This window comes from Tachysurus vachellii, chromosome 8 (assembly GCF_030014155.1).
Source record: "Tachysurus vachellii isolate PV-2020 chromosome 8, HZAU_Pvac_v1, whole genome shotgun sequence".
NCBI classification, from domain to species: domain Eukaryota; kingdom Metazoa; phylum Chordata; class Actinopteri; order Siluriformes; family Bagridae; genus Tachysurus; species Tachysurus vachellii.
In genome coordinates this window covers 17901360-17913835 of record NC_083467.1, presented here as the reverse complement: position 1 = coordinate 17913835, position 12476 = coordinate 17901360, and the positions used below count along the sequence as shown (strand labels likewise).

The following is a 12476-nucleotide window of genomic DNA, read 5'->3' as shown; positions in this document are numbered from 1 at the left end:
ATTCATATCTCATTCTTGATTTAGTCCCCATTTGCTGTTGGGAAGTGTGTGGATAATGTCCACACATCAGAAATACAGAAATGTCTCAATTATTTATTTCTTTTTTTTTTAATATATTATAGTGTCAGCTCTTATGTGTAGTTTTTGAAATGCAGTTGGAAAAGGCTGGAAATTTTTCTGAAACCTGGCAACGCTGGTAAATGATATTAGCTCTGTGTTTGTGTCGCAGTTTGGAAATTTCGTTTTACCCTCCTGAAATCAGTATAGAGATAAATCTCAATCGTCTTGCTTAATTAAAATGCACAGCCAAAATTTGTCATCTTTGTGGCTTTTCTGACCCACACACGTATCCCCAGTGTCTCCCAAGTGGTCTGTACTGAAGTTTGGTTTCAAGTGACATTAGTGAGATCATAACAGTCGCCAGTGCATTACATCAGTGTTAAAGCAGCTGAAATTGCTGCTTTTCTGAGTCACTTGGGTGGTTCTGCACAGTTCTGCACTGAGCGTAGGATGGAAAATGAAACTGGGTTTCAACCATCCTGGAGTCAGTGTGATCAAGTCAAGAAGCTTTTATTGTTATTTCAACCATATATAGCTGACGCAGTACACAGTGAAATGAGACAACGTTTCTCTAGGACCATGGTGCTAGATAGAACAAATACAGAGCTACATAGAACAACACAGAGATAAGGATATATGTAAGTTAGTAAATAAGTAGATAAGTACGTCATCTTACAGTCTGCAACTTGGTCATCAAAATTCAGTATCACTTTTTGACCTGCAGAAAAAGTCTGCAGATAAATTCAGGTGAAAAACTATTATTTTTTTTATATCACAGCAAATGAAATAGCATGCTGATGCTTTTGCAAGACTCACACTGAAACTATGTTTAATTTAGAAGAATTACGTATGAAATTCCTTCCAATCTTCTCTGATGGGACCCTAAAAGTGTCCCTAACCTTCAGGACTTGCACTCCTTCACTGCAACTGCTGTATATTTCCAAAAGCTCCTTGGATTCTGGCATTCCAGAAGCAGTTGGAAAGCATCATGAAGCTTATTCTGTGTCACTAAAGGATTTTCCACACTCACTATGCTCCTGTATGGCAAACATTCCTCATAGCACTGTATGTAGCATGTGTATACAGTATACAGTATGTTGACTTACATTATCTGAGATTTTAGTATATCAGTAACTAGGATGTATTGTTTAGTAACTAAAATGAAACTATTAGGTAAGTTGTGTGTTTGTAAGACTGAGGAATGTAAGTTTGGGAGTTTCAACGGTTTAAGAATGTTTATGAAGCTTTAACCTGAGAACCAGGACAGTATTTTGGTTATAACCCAGAGGCTTCATAAAATTTGGTTATATCTATTGGTAGGACATTATTCATGCAAATAAATATACTGTAGCTTTTGCTGAACACCTTTTATAGAACATGCACAGTGCTTGTTTTTTAGTCTCTGCACTTTAGTCTTAGCACTTTATGCTATTTATGGAAAATAACTTTAAATTTATGTGTTTGGTTTGCTACAACTCCTATACTGTATTTTTTACTTTGTTTTTGAAATTGTGACTCAGGTGTACAGTGTGAAACTAGTGTCATTCTATATATATGTATGTGTGTGTATTATCTTCTGACATCTCAAGTGTGTGTGTGTGTGTGTGTGAGAATCTTGAAAATCTTGATCTTGATGTAAGAAGATGCACACACACTCACACACACACACACACACAGACTTCCTTGAGATGTAAGAAGATAATATCAGAAATGGCAGTGGTGCTTCATATCATCTTGACTTTTGAACACTCATACTTCTGAACTTTTACCTCCACAACAGCACCATCTAGTGGAGATAATTTATTTGGAGCAAAGATTTACCTTGTAAAGTGTATGCTCTAATCCATATGTGTTTATAGTAAACCCATGATTGACCTACTCGTGATGCTGTGTGCAAAGTACCATCTGAACCCGTCGGGCCACACCATTGAGCTAGTCTCCACCAATAAGAACCACATTAAGTTTAAACCCAATGCTCTTATTGGCGCTCTGGAGGCTGAGAAGGTTCTGCTCAAGCCCAAAGGCATGGAGGACAAGAATAAGCAGACTGGACCACAAATGCCGGAGGTACTTGGAATTTAATTATGTCCTTCATTATGGAAAATGTAGCATTGTAAAATGTAGAATAAACTTGCCAAGACCTGATTTTTTTTCTATTGCTGTCATTTAGTCTTTTTCAGTTATTTACTGTCCATCTCATTTAATGAAAACATCCATAGGCTCTGTTTCACCTTCTCTTTTTTTTTTTCTTTCTCTCTTTTATTAATTTGATCACATCTGTCTCCCTCAGGCTACTGTGCGCCTGGTAATAAACTATAAAAGGACCCAGAAGACAATTTTACGAGTGAACCCAAAGCTTGCTCTGCAGGAGCTGCTGCCTGCTATCTGTGAGAAATGTGAATTTGATGTCCAGAGCACTGTGCTGCTGCAGAACGTGCTCTCCCAGGAGCCTTTGGACCCGAGCAACTCTCTCAATGATCTCGGCCTCAGGGAGCTCTACGCCAGAGACACACGGGGTAATGACAATAATGAATAATAATAAAAAAGGCTTATTAGAAATCCAGCTGGCTTTGGCTGCTCAGAGGTATATTCACTTCCTCAGAGCTATGTCTTCTACATTAGCTGACCGCTACTGCCATTTTATTAACTTGCCTTTCTGTAATCTCTGTACAGTTATCAGTCCAACAGACTTCCCTCCATCACCAACTCATTCAGGTAACAATCACTATGAGCTGTAATGTAGTTTCAATTATGGCTGCATAATTTGCACAATCTAACCTTCTATATTCATGGAATATCACTGTACATACAGTACAGCATGTCTTGCAGTCTATTAAAACATCATTGAACTGTCGATGTGATTTGCATTATTTGAAAGGCACAATTAATCAAACTCACCAGGAGGATCTGAGATTAGATCACAACATGCACTTAAAATATTACGAAATGGGCAATATTTTGAGTATTTAAAAAATGTGGTCATTTGTTTCTTTTAAAAACATCTATTTCTAATCCAGTTATTTCACAACTTGATATTATACAGATGTTATTCAACCTAGCAAAGACAAACTCCAGAAAGAAAAGGAAAATAAAGGTCTGTTTGGCATGTTCAGACGAGGAAGTAAGAAGAAACCTGATCAGGTGGGTGCTGATTTTAACTTTTACATCTCAAGGTGGTAAATTTGTTAGCAATTAAATGATGTCCTAATTATTGGTCATGAATGTTGGGGAGTATCCAGAGAGAGAAAGCAGCCTTCCAATCTACAAAGCTAATTTGTTATTGCACAGTCAGTTCAGGGCTGAAATGTTTGTTTTTTGGTGTTCTTTAAACTTTGCATGGACAAGTCCTGAGCTTTTCTATTGGTTAGTGGTCATGCTTGTCCTTGTACCCAAATTCAGACTTTTGCACACTGGAGAGTGGTTTGAAGAGTTGCTAATATTCAGTAGTGCAGGAGTTTGGCTGTGTGCAATACTCTGAAAGGCAGGAAATTATTGCTCCATTTTTTGTTTCTTTTTAAAGACACCAACTGTCAGTGCGCCAGCATCCCCAATCAACAGGAAATCGAGACCTATGAGTATGAGTTCCCTCAGCATGCATTCCTCAACATACGACACCAACACGATGCCGTCTGACACACAGAAGAAGAGACGGGCCCCTCTGCCTCCACAAATGAAGCCCTCTGATCTCAGCCATATGCACAGCAACTCTCAAACAAGCAGTCATCCTGATGGCAACCAGGTATGCAGTGCTTACGTTATTCTTCTCTTTAAATTTACATTTAACATCAGAGCAAATCCTGAGCTTTCGTTAACGGGAATACTCTTAGAATGTGTTCGATGGTTTTCAGAGTCACGTTTTTCATCTTCAGAACTTATTTATATTCTACATCAAGGATTTATTTACTACACACAAAACTGTATTCATTTCATTTAAAGAAATAATTAGATGAAATGATCAGACAATTCAGATCATTTCAGCTTATATTAATGTATGTTAAGTAAAAGTGAAACTTCTGGATTGTAAAGGTCACAGCTTCTCTGAGGCGAAGTTTATCTACCGATTCATCTCTAAAGAGGAGTAAAAGGAAGGCACCACCACCCCCTACCTTCCCCAGCAGCCCCTCTGTGACCCATGATGAACAAATCCAGGATACAGCTGTAACAGGTCAGTCTGCGGCCTCTGGCAGCTAGTAAACACTTAGACATTTACTACAGACGTAAAGATTTAGCACAGTCCACCCCAGGTTGCGTTTCTCCAGCTGTTGCTGTACCCTGCTTGGCGATCTGTAGCCATGTTGCAGAGATCCATTCAGTCAAAAGTGGAAATGTGGATTATCAGTAGAAATGTGCTCATTTTGTTATATAGCGAATCTTATGTTTGTGATTTAATCAGTCGTATGATTTTAATAGTATCTATCAAATTAAGTTAGTAAGCAGTTTTAAGTTTGCACTTAGATGGAGATAAACAGATGTACTTTGTCCTGCATGTAAACACAGCAAGAGATAAAGCAGTAAATGAGATTGTTGACATGCAGACTTGTTAAAGCTAAATTATGTATTCATACTGCCTCCTAGTGGTCATTTGGGGAAATTACAGCTCTTTCATTCTGCTACTGATTTTAATTTATTGATTTGGTGTGTTTCGGGAAAGTCAAAGTAATTCCATCACTGTAAAGCTGTGGGACTGGAATATGACTGCAGTAGAATAGCCTTTGCACTAGATTAGGAATATTTGCATCCACACTGCTTGACACACACACACGCGCACACACATTCAAAACAGGTACACCAACTACTGTAGGTCAGACTGAAGCTTTATAAACAGCACTCCATGAGCCATGGCATTTCTCCTGCAGCATGCTGGCACAGACATGGTTGTTGCATGGCTACAGTGAGCTGGTTATTTCAGTCAAGATTCCTGTACAATGTCTTCAGTAGACATCTTTAACCTTAGTTTAAAAAACCTAAATCGAACTACAGTGCTGTAGTGAATGGCTGCCTATAACATGGCCCTTTCCATCCTGTTTTCACTTGAAAGATGCAGGTCGTTTCTATCCAAACTCGGCACAGCCAACATTTTCAGCTGCACTAATGTTTCTTATATTAGTTGTAGAATGATATGAAGAGAAAATGCTAGCGCAAAACAAAACATTACATTCATTAGATTGTATTTATTTCTGTCCCCAAAAAGTAGCTAAAGTGTCACTAGATATAAGGTTTAAATCACTCCTTATGTTGTGTAATGTGTGAATCTCTCTTCAGACCTGTGACAGTTATTTAGGCTGATTTGCAGTTATTTAAGGAATGAAAAAATAATGGGCTCTTTTATAGGAAAATTAAAATATGATGGTTTGGTGTTCAATTCAATTCAAGTTTATTTGTATAGCGCTTTTTACAATTGACATGGTCTCAAAGAAGCTTTACAGAACATAAACATAGAACAAAAGGTTAAAATAAAGATTAATATAATGCAAAATTCAAGGTTAATATATTTTGAAACGTGCTTGTATTTATCCCCATCGAGCAAGTCTGAGGTGTCTCAGGTGACAAATCCCTTGAATGGAAGGAAGAAACCTTGAGAGGAACCTCAAAGGGGAACCTCATCCTCATATGGGTGACAATTATTTGTGTTTATTTTCTCCCATAGTGTTTAATTGTCTTGATACCACAGCAATTATTTAAACATAAACATTTTTAATTATTAAAGAAAGACACATTTGATTTCTTTAAAGTTACTGTTTATTATTAAAACCTAAAAATATCTACAGAAAATGTCACACTATCAACAGTTTCACATGTTTTAATCCGTTTCTGTGGACTTCCCTAAACTTCCGTAAAATACACTCTCTCTCTCTTTGTTGTTGTTGTTAAAAAAAAAGGTACTTGAATGAACAGTAAAAAAAATCTTACAGCTTCTGCATGCACCCTCTGTGCTGTGCCGTTTCAGAAAAGTAATGAACACACTCCAACCAATCAGAAACAAGAACACAAGACAGTTGTGTAAATAGAATTTTGTATTCTATCAATCTTTATATTATTCTTTATAATAACCTTTTGTTCTATGTTTATGTTCTGTAAAGCTACTTTGAGACAATGTCAATTGTAAAAAGCGCTACACAAATGAACTTGAATTGAATTGAAATTCAATTAATCTCAGTCTATAGAAATCCTACAGATTTCAACCAAATTTATATAGTCATGTGTCGTGTGTCAGCAAACACATGCTTTCTTTAAAATTTCTTAAACATGTATCACTTACATCAAATTGCTGCGTCACTAAATTTTAATTATTGCTCATGGCTAAAGTCATTAATCTAAGTACAATAAAATCCTGAAAAGAAGTATTTCATCTATGAATGTAGTTTGGAATATAATTTGTTGTGGTTTAACAGTAATATTTAGAGGTTAACAGGCTCTCCTGCTGAATCTTATTGCTCTTGGCAAGATACATTAATACATTACAGAAGAACAGTGCATTATTTATTTATTACTGAATTATTATGTCTGTTTCTGCAACCAAGTACTTGTTGTGTAATATTTTTGTACGTAATGATTCGAAGACATGTGGACTATTAATATTATATACTATTATAAGGACTGTGCTACTTTCCTTTTTTGCTCTAAAAGCAGTTACAGTGCTTGACTTTACAGACTGTCCAGAAGGGGGCAAATGACAGACAGGGTTTCTTTCCACTTTGCTTGCTGATGCACTTCAACCCCTGTGGTGGCGTCTTCTCCCTCTGACATTTAATTAGATTCTAATTATATGTTCATGTCAGTGTCTGCATTTTTTTTTCCAGACACTATCTTTGTCTAGTTATTTTTTTTGTGTGGATTCTTTTCTTTCATTGTGTTGTCATGTAGTCTATAAATTATTGAGTTATGAAGGGGAGCAGATGTAGTATGTATACAGATATTAGCAACAACGAATATTACAACTATCTCATATATACTGTAGTCATATAAAATATCTCAACCTCTGTATCAGTGTCACACACACACACACACACACACACACACCTGGCAATTGAGCTGCCAGGCTCCTGAAGCTGGCTTCAACACAAAAACATGTTTATCAATATTTCCTCTTTATTTTCATTTTTAGTGTTTTTTTTTATTCCTATTTTTTAGTATAATTGTTAGTGTTAATATTTTTACACATACTTTTTTAATTTTTGTGATAACTCATAAAATTGCAAGTCTTAGAAATGTATTTAACTTACAATTTCTAAACCTACATCTTATCCAGATTACTTCAGTCAATGATCTGTCTCAGATAAATAAGCTTTTAATCACATTGTTTAATTAAGCCCCAAAACTGAATAACAGAAACCACCTTTCTATGGTTTCCAACTTAAATCATACAGTCTTACATTCTTGATAACGTCTAGGTTGAAATTTAAATATATCTCCAAGGCCACTTGAGTGTAGATATCAGTAAGAAACAGTCTGAAACAGCTGAAAGGCAGTAGGGTTGCCATATAATGCTAAAACGTATACAGTATAACTCTATACTTTACATACCAGACTATTATCTTTGTTAGTAATGGTTGGCTAGGCTCTTGTGTTTGGCAAAAAATATACTATAAGCTTTCACAAGCTGACTACTAATACAGCTGGTAGTTAGTAAAGCTATTTAAATGTGTTTCAATGGGATGAACCATACTTTGGTGCCCATCAATAAAACTAGTTGCATGGCAATATAATATGATCTATGTGTGAGGAAAAACTGCACTCTGTCCTGACTTTTAATAAGTCACTATGTTGTTTTTTTTTATGCCAGGAATCAAAAATGTCTTTATTCTAGAGGGGCAACCTAACAAGGGCTCTCATTGTAACCATGAATGTTTTACTTTTCAAAATGTCTTGAATACCCAGGGCCCCAGTGGTAAAAAGCTCTTGTAAAAATGCATTGTTTTGCTTACTTTACTGTAGATGTGATAACAAGTCTTTCAATAAAAAATGTCTACAGGGGTGAAAGGGGGCCTAGCTTTTAGGGAGTAACTGCACTCTAATCAGGGATGTGAATCTACAGTACAGACTCAGCTTGTCGTTCATAACCACAAAAAAGGAGCCACTCGAGACAAGGGAGAAACTTCACTGCCTTTGCTTTGTTCCAAGTCTTCTATATCTTTCAGCAATGCAATGTTTTACCCATCAGTTTGCTCTTTTTGTGTTTGTGTGCTACATTTTTTTTAATATCCTTTTGCCAGTATATTAGAGTTTGACGTGTCTTACAGTTTTTGCAACATTAGGTTTTGAAGTTTCAGTAATAAAGTGTGGGCAAAGTTTGGAATCGTCTTTGTGCTTGTTTCTCCAGTGTTGGCTTGTTCCCCTGCTGACAGCAATAATCAGCTTCACAGAGGGGCAGAGGGGAGGCATGGAGAAAGGCAGTGAAACACTGACAGGGACAGAGTGAATAAAGATAGATGGAACAAAAAGGAGATAGGTAGTGACATAGGAAGTAAAATGATAGAAAAAAGCAAGAACATTGAAAAGAAAAATGAAAAAGTAAAATAGAGTTGGAATGAAAGAAGTAAGTGAAGCCCACATTCCGATTGCTGCTATCTATTTCCATGGCACTCCACAACCCCAGAAAGAGAGAGAGAGAGAGAGAGAGAGAGAGAGAGAGATCACAGAGCACTCTGCAGAGAGAAGCTCTCTCTTTGAATACTGCTTCTGCACTCCAGTCCCCAGCGATAGCCCTTGAAGTGCTGAATGCAGTGGCTGGTGCAGGGAAGTGTGATGTCTTAATTAAGAGCGATCTCCTCATTCTGAAGAACCGTGTGGCACAGAAGCTCTCTGGTCTGCCTGCTTTCACTCTCACACTAATACTACTCCCATCAGCCCATTATGTAAGCTGCTCCTGGACACCGCTGAGAAGCAGAATACAGATCCCTTTATTAACCCATGCTGTAAACGGCCTCTGAGCCTACTTTGAAAATGAAGCAGAGAAAGACTCATCCATGTGTTATTTGAGACAAAGATCCAAAGTTAGTGAACACATCATAACCCATATGTAACCTGGAGTAAAGGCAGCCCTTGTCTCACTTTCAAGTGAAAGCAGCTTTTCATACACATTTTAATGAATAGATCAAGTGCCTGGAAGCATAAAGAAGAAACCTAAAGAGGAGCCAAGCCTCAAAAAAAGAAAAATTACGCTTTTTCTTTCTAGACAAGGCCAAGAGGCATAACTACTTTACAAGTAGCAGTCCTTTCACAGGAGGAGACGTTTGACTGACCCACCCATGTTTACTTGCCATGTTTACTCAAACAAAACTCTAATAAATTTTAAAGACATGAGGCTGTATCTATACCTTGCTCAAAAGAGCTCATTGTGTCAGTGTTCAAATGTTTGCTTTCCCATCACAAACTGGTGTACGGAAGTGCAAATACACAAGAGTATGAAGAGCCAATAAAATTGAAATCTACAATGCAAGCTTCTGAAGCTTGTGACCAGCAAGTGTACAAAAGATATGTGATGCTGTGTGAGTCAAGTGAGGATGTGGCTGCTTATGTTGGATAGTGCAGCTTATAAAAGAAACTTCAGCATGTGGCAAATTATGGGTTCTTGGTGGTGGTGGTGATAGTTAAATAGTCGTTAAATTAAAGTTGTCTTGAGTTTTTTCATTTAAATCAGCTTTTTTATATTTAATGCAACAATGATTCTAACCCTGGTATCTTCATAACATTTGGATATAAACCTGTTTTGGGGGTTTTACTATGTCATTATAATATTTAACACAATTTTGCAGGGTTGCTACCAACTCCTAAGGAGATCCCAGAAAATCAGGAGTCTTCTATGGTCCCTGACACCACTGTCATCACTGTAAACTCCAGTCCAGAGAGCTTGAGTCCTCTGCCAGAGCTTCTGGAGGATGACAGCAGCGTCAACCTCTCTGCAGACGTTTCTCTGGACTCTGCCAGAGCTGAAACTGCCTCACCGCCTCAGGATTCAGAGATGGAAAGTGTAGCTTCACCTACAGAAAGCCTACAAAAAGTGTCCTCTGATCTGACCACAGATGGCAAGTACGACAGTTTTGAGGAAAAAAAAAGACTGCTTTTGTTTATATATTTAAGAACAACTAGGGTTAATATTTGGGCTTCTGTGTGATGTATGGTTTTTGTCCCTGACAGAATAGCTGCAAACTCTGAGGTGAAAAGAAATCAGCCAGAGGCTGATTCTGATGCTCAATTACAGTCAACAAACAGAGGTGTGTGTTTCCATATTGTTTTTTATTTTTTTCTCACTGTCATACTTCCACACATAGTAAGACATGTAAATGCATATACATAATAATAAAAATCACATTTTTGGTAGTAACTTAAAGTTAATTGATTATAGTGGATTTTTTTTGTTTGTCTGCTCAATTTTATTTTCCTCCTGTTATACAGCCAGTGTTGACAGGGGGACTGAAACAGAATGTTTAACTGCTGAATGTTCTACAGCATTGAAGGAATTGAGCACTGCACCGATGGATGCAGCCCAGAGTTCTATAGACCTACTCATACACACCCAGCGAGCAGAACCACAGGCTCCTCCAAAGCCCAGTTACACAGCAGCTGCAGTACAAACAACACCAAACAGTTCCTCCACTGCAACCAGTGCAAGTCAGACACACACTGAAATTCAAACAGAGACAACCAACTCTACAGAGGCTACACCTACCCCAGAGTCAACTGTCTGGATGCCTGTAACCTTAGGGAGCCCCAAAAGGGACATGGCCACATCTACAGAAGAGCCCCAATGTCAAGAAATTCCTGCTGTTCAAAGTGTTGATATGCAGACATTCACACGTACTCGCTTCTCTGAAAGCCCCAAATTCACACAGACTCCCAATCCTGGAAATCAAAAGTCCCCAAAGACTAAGCCTAAGCCCTCAAATGAACTCACCCGAGAATACATCCCTAAAGTAGGCATGACCACCTACACTGTTGTGCCTCCGAAGACCTTGGACAAGCTACGGTTCTTCGAAGTGGAGCTGACGCTTGAATGTCCCAGTGTGCCTGGAGTTAAGGAAGTGAATGTGGAGCCTTTAAGTCAAAAAGCTACAACACCACCAGCTGCAACATCTTCCACCAGGTTTGAATGCAGGCCTGGCAGTGGCAGTGATCTCTCTCCACCCATTTCACCAACTGTAGAATCTCCTACAAACTCCTCCTGTACCCCTAAGGACAAGGAGAAGAAAGTTCCACCTGCAACCAGACCCAAACCAGCTTCTTTCCGCTTACCACAGAATAAAAGAACACCTGGAAGTTACGTCAGCTCAGCGCTAGTGCGCAGTATGAGTTTAAGTGAGGAAAAGGAGCCTTTACGTAGCCCGCAAAGGGAGCCTTTCCATGGGTTTACGCAGGAGCCCTTCCCCCCTCCTCCACCACCCATCCAGTGGGAGGATGAAAAAAAGATTACAGAGGTGCAGCACATTTCTCCACCAATATCACCTCTAAAGCAGGAGGAGATGGAGAAATCTAGTCCAGCTTCCTCTCCGAGAGAGACTGAAGTGTTCAGTAGATCAGGACATTCGGTCCTGCCACGCCAAACGAGTTTACCGACTGCTGGCCTGACTCTGGAAAAGCTGCGGAGTTTTGCAGCACCCAAGCCATACGTCTCATCCACACCATCACGCTTTGCCCAGGCTGTCAATTCTGCAGTCAAGAGATCACAATCTCTTACCCATAATCCTGTTGGGATGTGCAGTCACAAGGTCCCTTTGACGATTACTAAACGTAGCACAATCAGAGAGGCAGATGAGTTTGTTGATTTGCCCACTTCAAGGGTGAGTATGATTTTGGTTTGGGATCTTTTTTAATGCAGATATCAATGAACTTGAAAATCTAATTTTTTTTCTAGTTTTATGGTATGAGTAAATTATTTAGTTTCAAAAAATGACACTCGGCATAGACAATTAGCCATTAAATTCAATGGGATAAAAGCAACACAGTGCTCTTGCAGCTTGATTTTTTACACTGATTGCAATGAGCTTATTCACTTGCTGGAATATCTGTGCTTCTCCTGAGCTTCTGTCACTGAGGTCATTAGCAAATGTTGTGGGTAGCACTGTTCTTGCACAATGCACCCATTTTCCTTGGGGCATCACAAAACAACATCTCTAAGAAAGGCTTTTGCTTGATGGGACAGAGTGTGCATACCATCGTGTTTATTTCCATGTATGTGAGGTGTGTCACAGTATCAGTGTCTCTATCACCAGCTTGCTGCCTGAGGGACAAGTTTTTGTGTGTGTGTATGTGTGTGTGTGTTTGTGTGTGTATGAAAGTAAAATCAATGGCAGGAGTAACTCTACAGCTCACACATTCTCTATTTAATTATGTATCTGTATTTGGTAATTGCTCCAAATATCCATATTTGTATTTACATCTAAATTGGACGTGGCCAAATTTGTTCATTCACATGTTCG

The 12476-nt window shown here is 38.4% G+C and overlaps 2 protein-coding genes across 7 annotated transcripts in view; both read left to right on the top strand.

Annotated features, from left to right (window-relative positions):
- Window positions 1-5608, top strand: part of steap3 (STEAP family member 3, metalloreductase) — a 64046-nt gene extending 58438 nt beyond the window's left edge. Inside the window, exon 6 of the mRNA XM_060876696.1 lies at window positions 5585-5608. Within this exon, the coding sequence (XP_060732679.1) occupies window positions 5585-5593 (9 nt within the window). The 3' untranslated portion in view covers window positions 5594-5608. The remainder of the gene's footprint in view (window positions 1-5584) is intronic.
- Window positions 1-12476, top strand: part of cobll1b (cordon-bleu WH2 repeat protein-like 1b) — a 38501-nt gene that overhangs the window by 23482 nt on the left and 2543 nt on the right. For all 6 annotated transcript variants that reach the window (XM_060876688.1, XM_060876690.1, XM_060876692.1 and 3 more), the window contains 9 exons: window positions 1920-2127; window positions 2351-2576; window positions 2734-2775; window positions 3104-3201; window positions 3581-3799; window positions 4087-4225; window positions 9816-10089; window positions 10198-10274; window positions 10456-11837. In XM_060876688.1, the coding sequence (XP_060732671.1) occupies window positions 1920-2127; window positions 2351-2576; window positions 2734-2775; window positions 3104-3201; window positions 3581-3799; window positions 4087-4225; window positions 9816-10089; window positions 10198-10274; window positions 10456-11837 (2665 nt within the window). The remainder of the gene's footprint in view (window positions 1-1919; window positions 2128-2350; window positions 2577-2733; window positions 2776-3103; window positions 3202-3580; window positions 3800-4086; window positions 4226-9815; window positions 10090-10197; window positions 10275-10455; window positions 11838-12476) is intronic.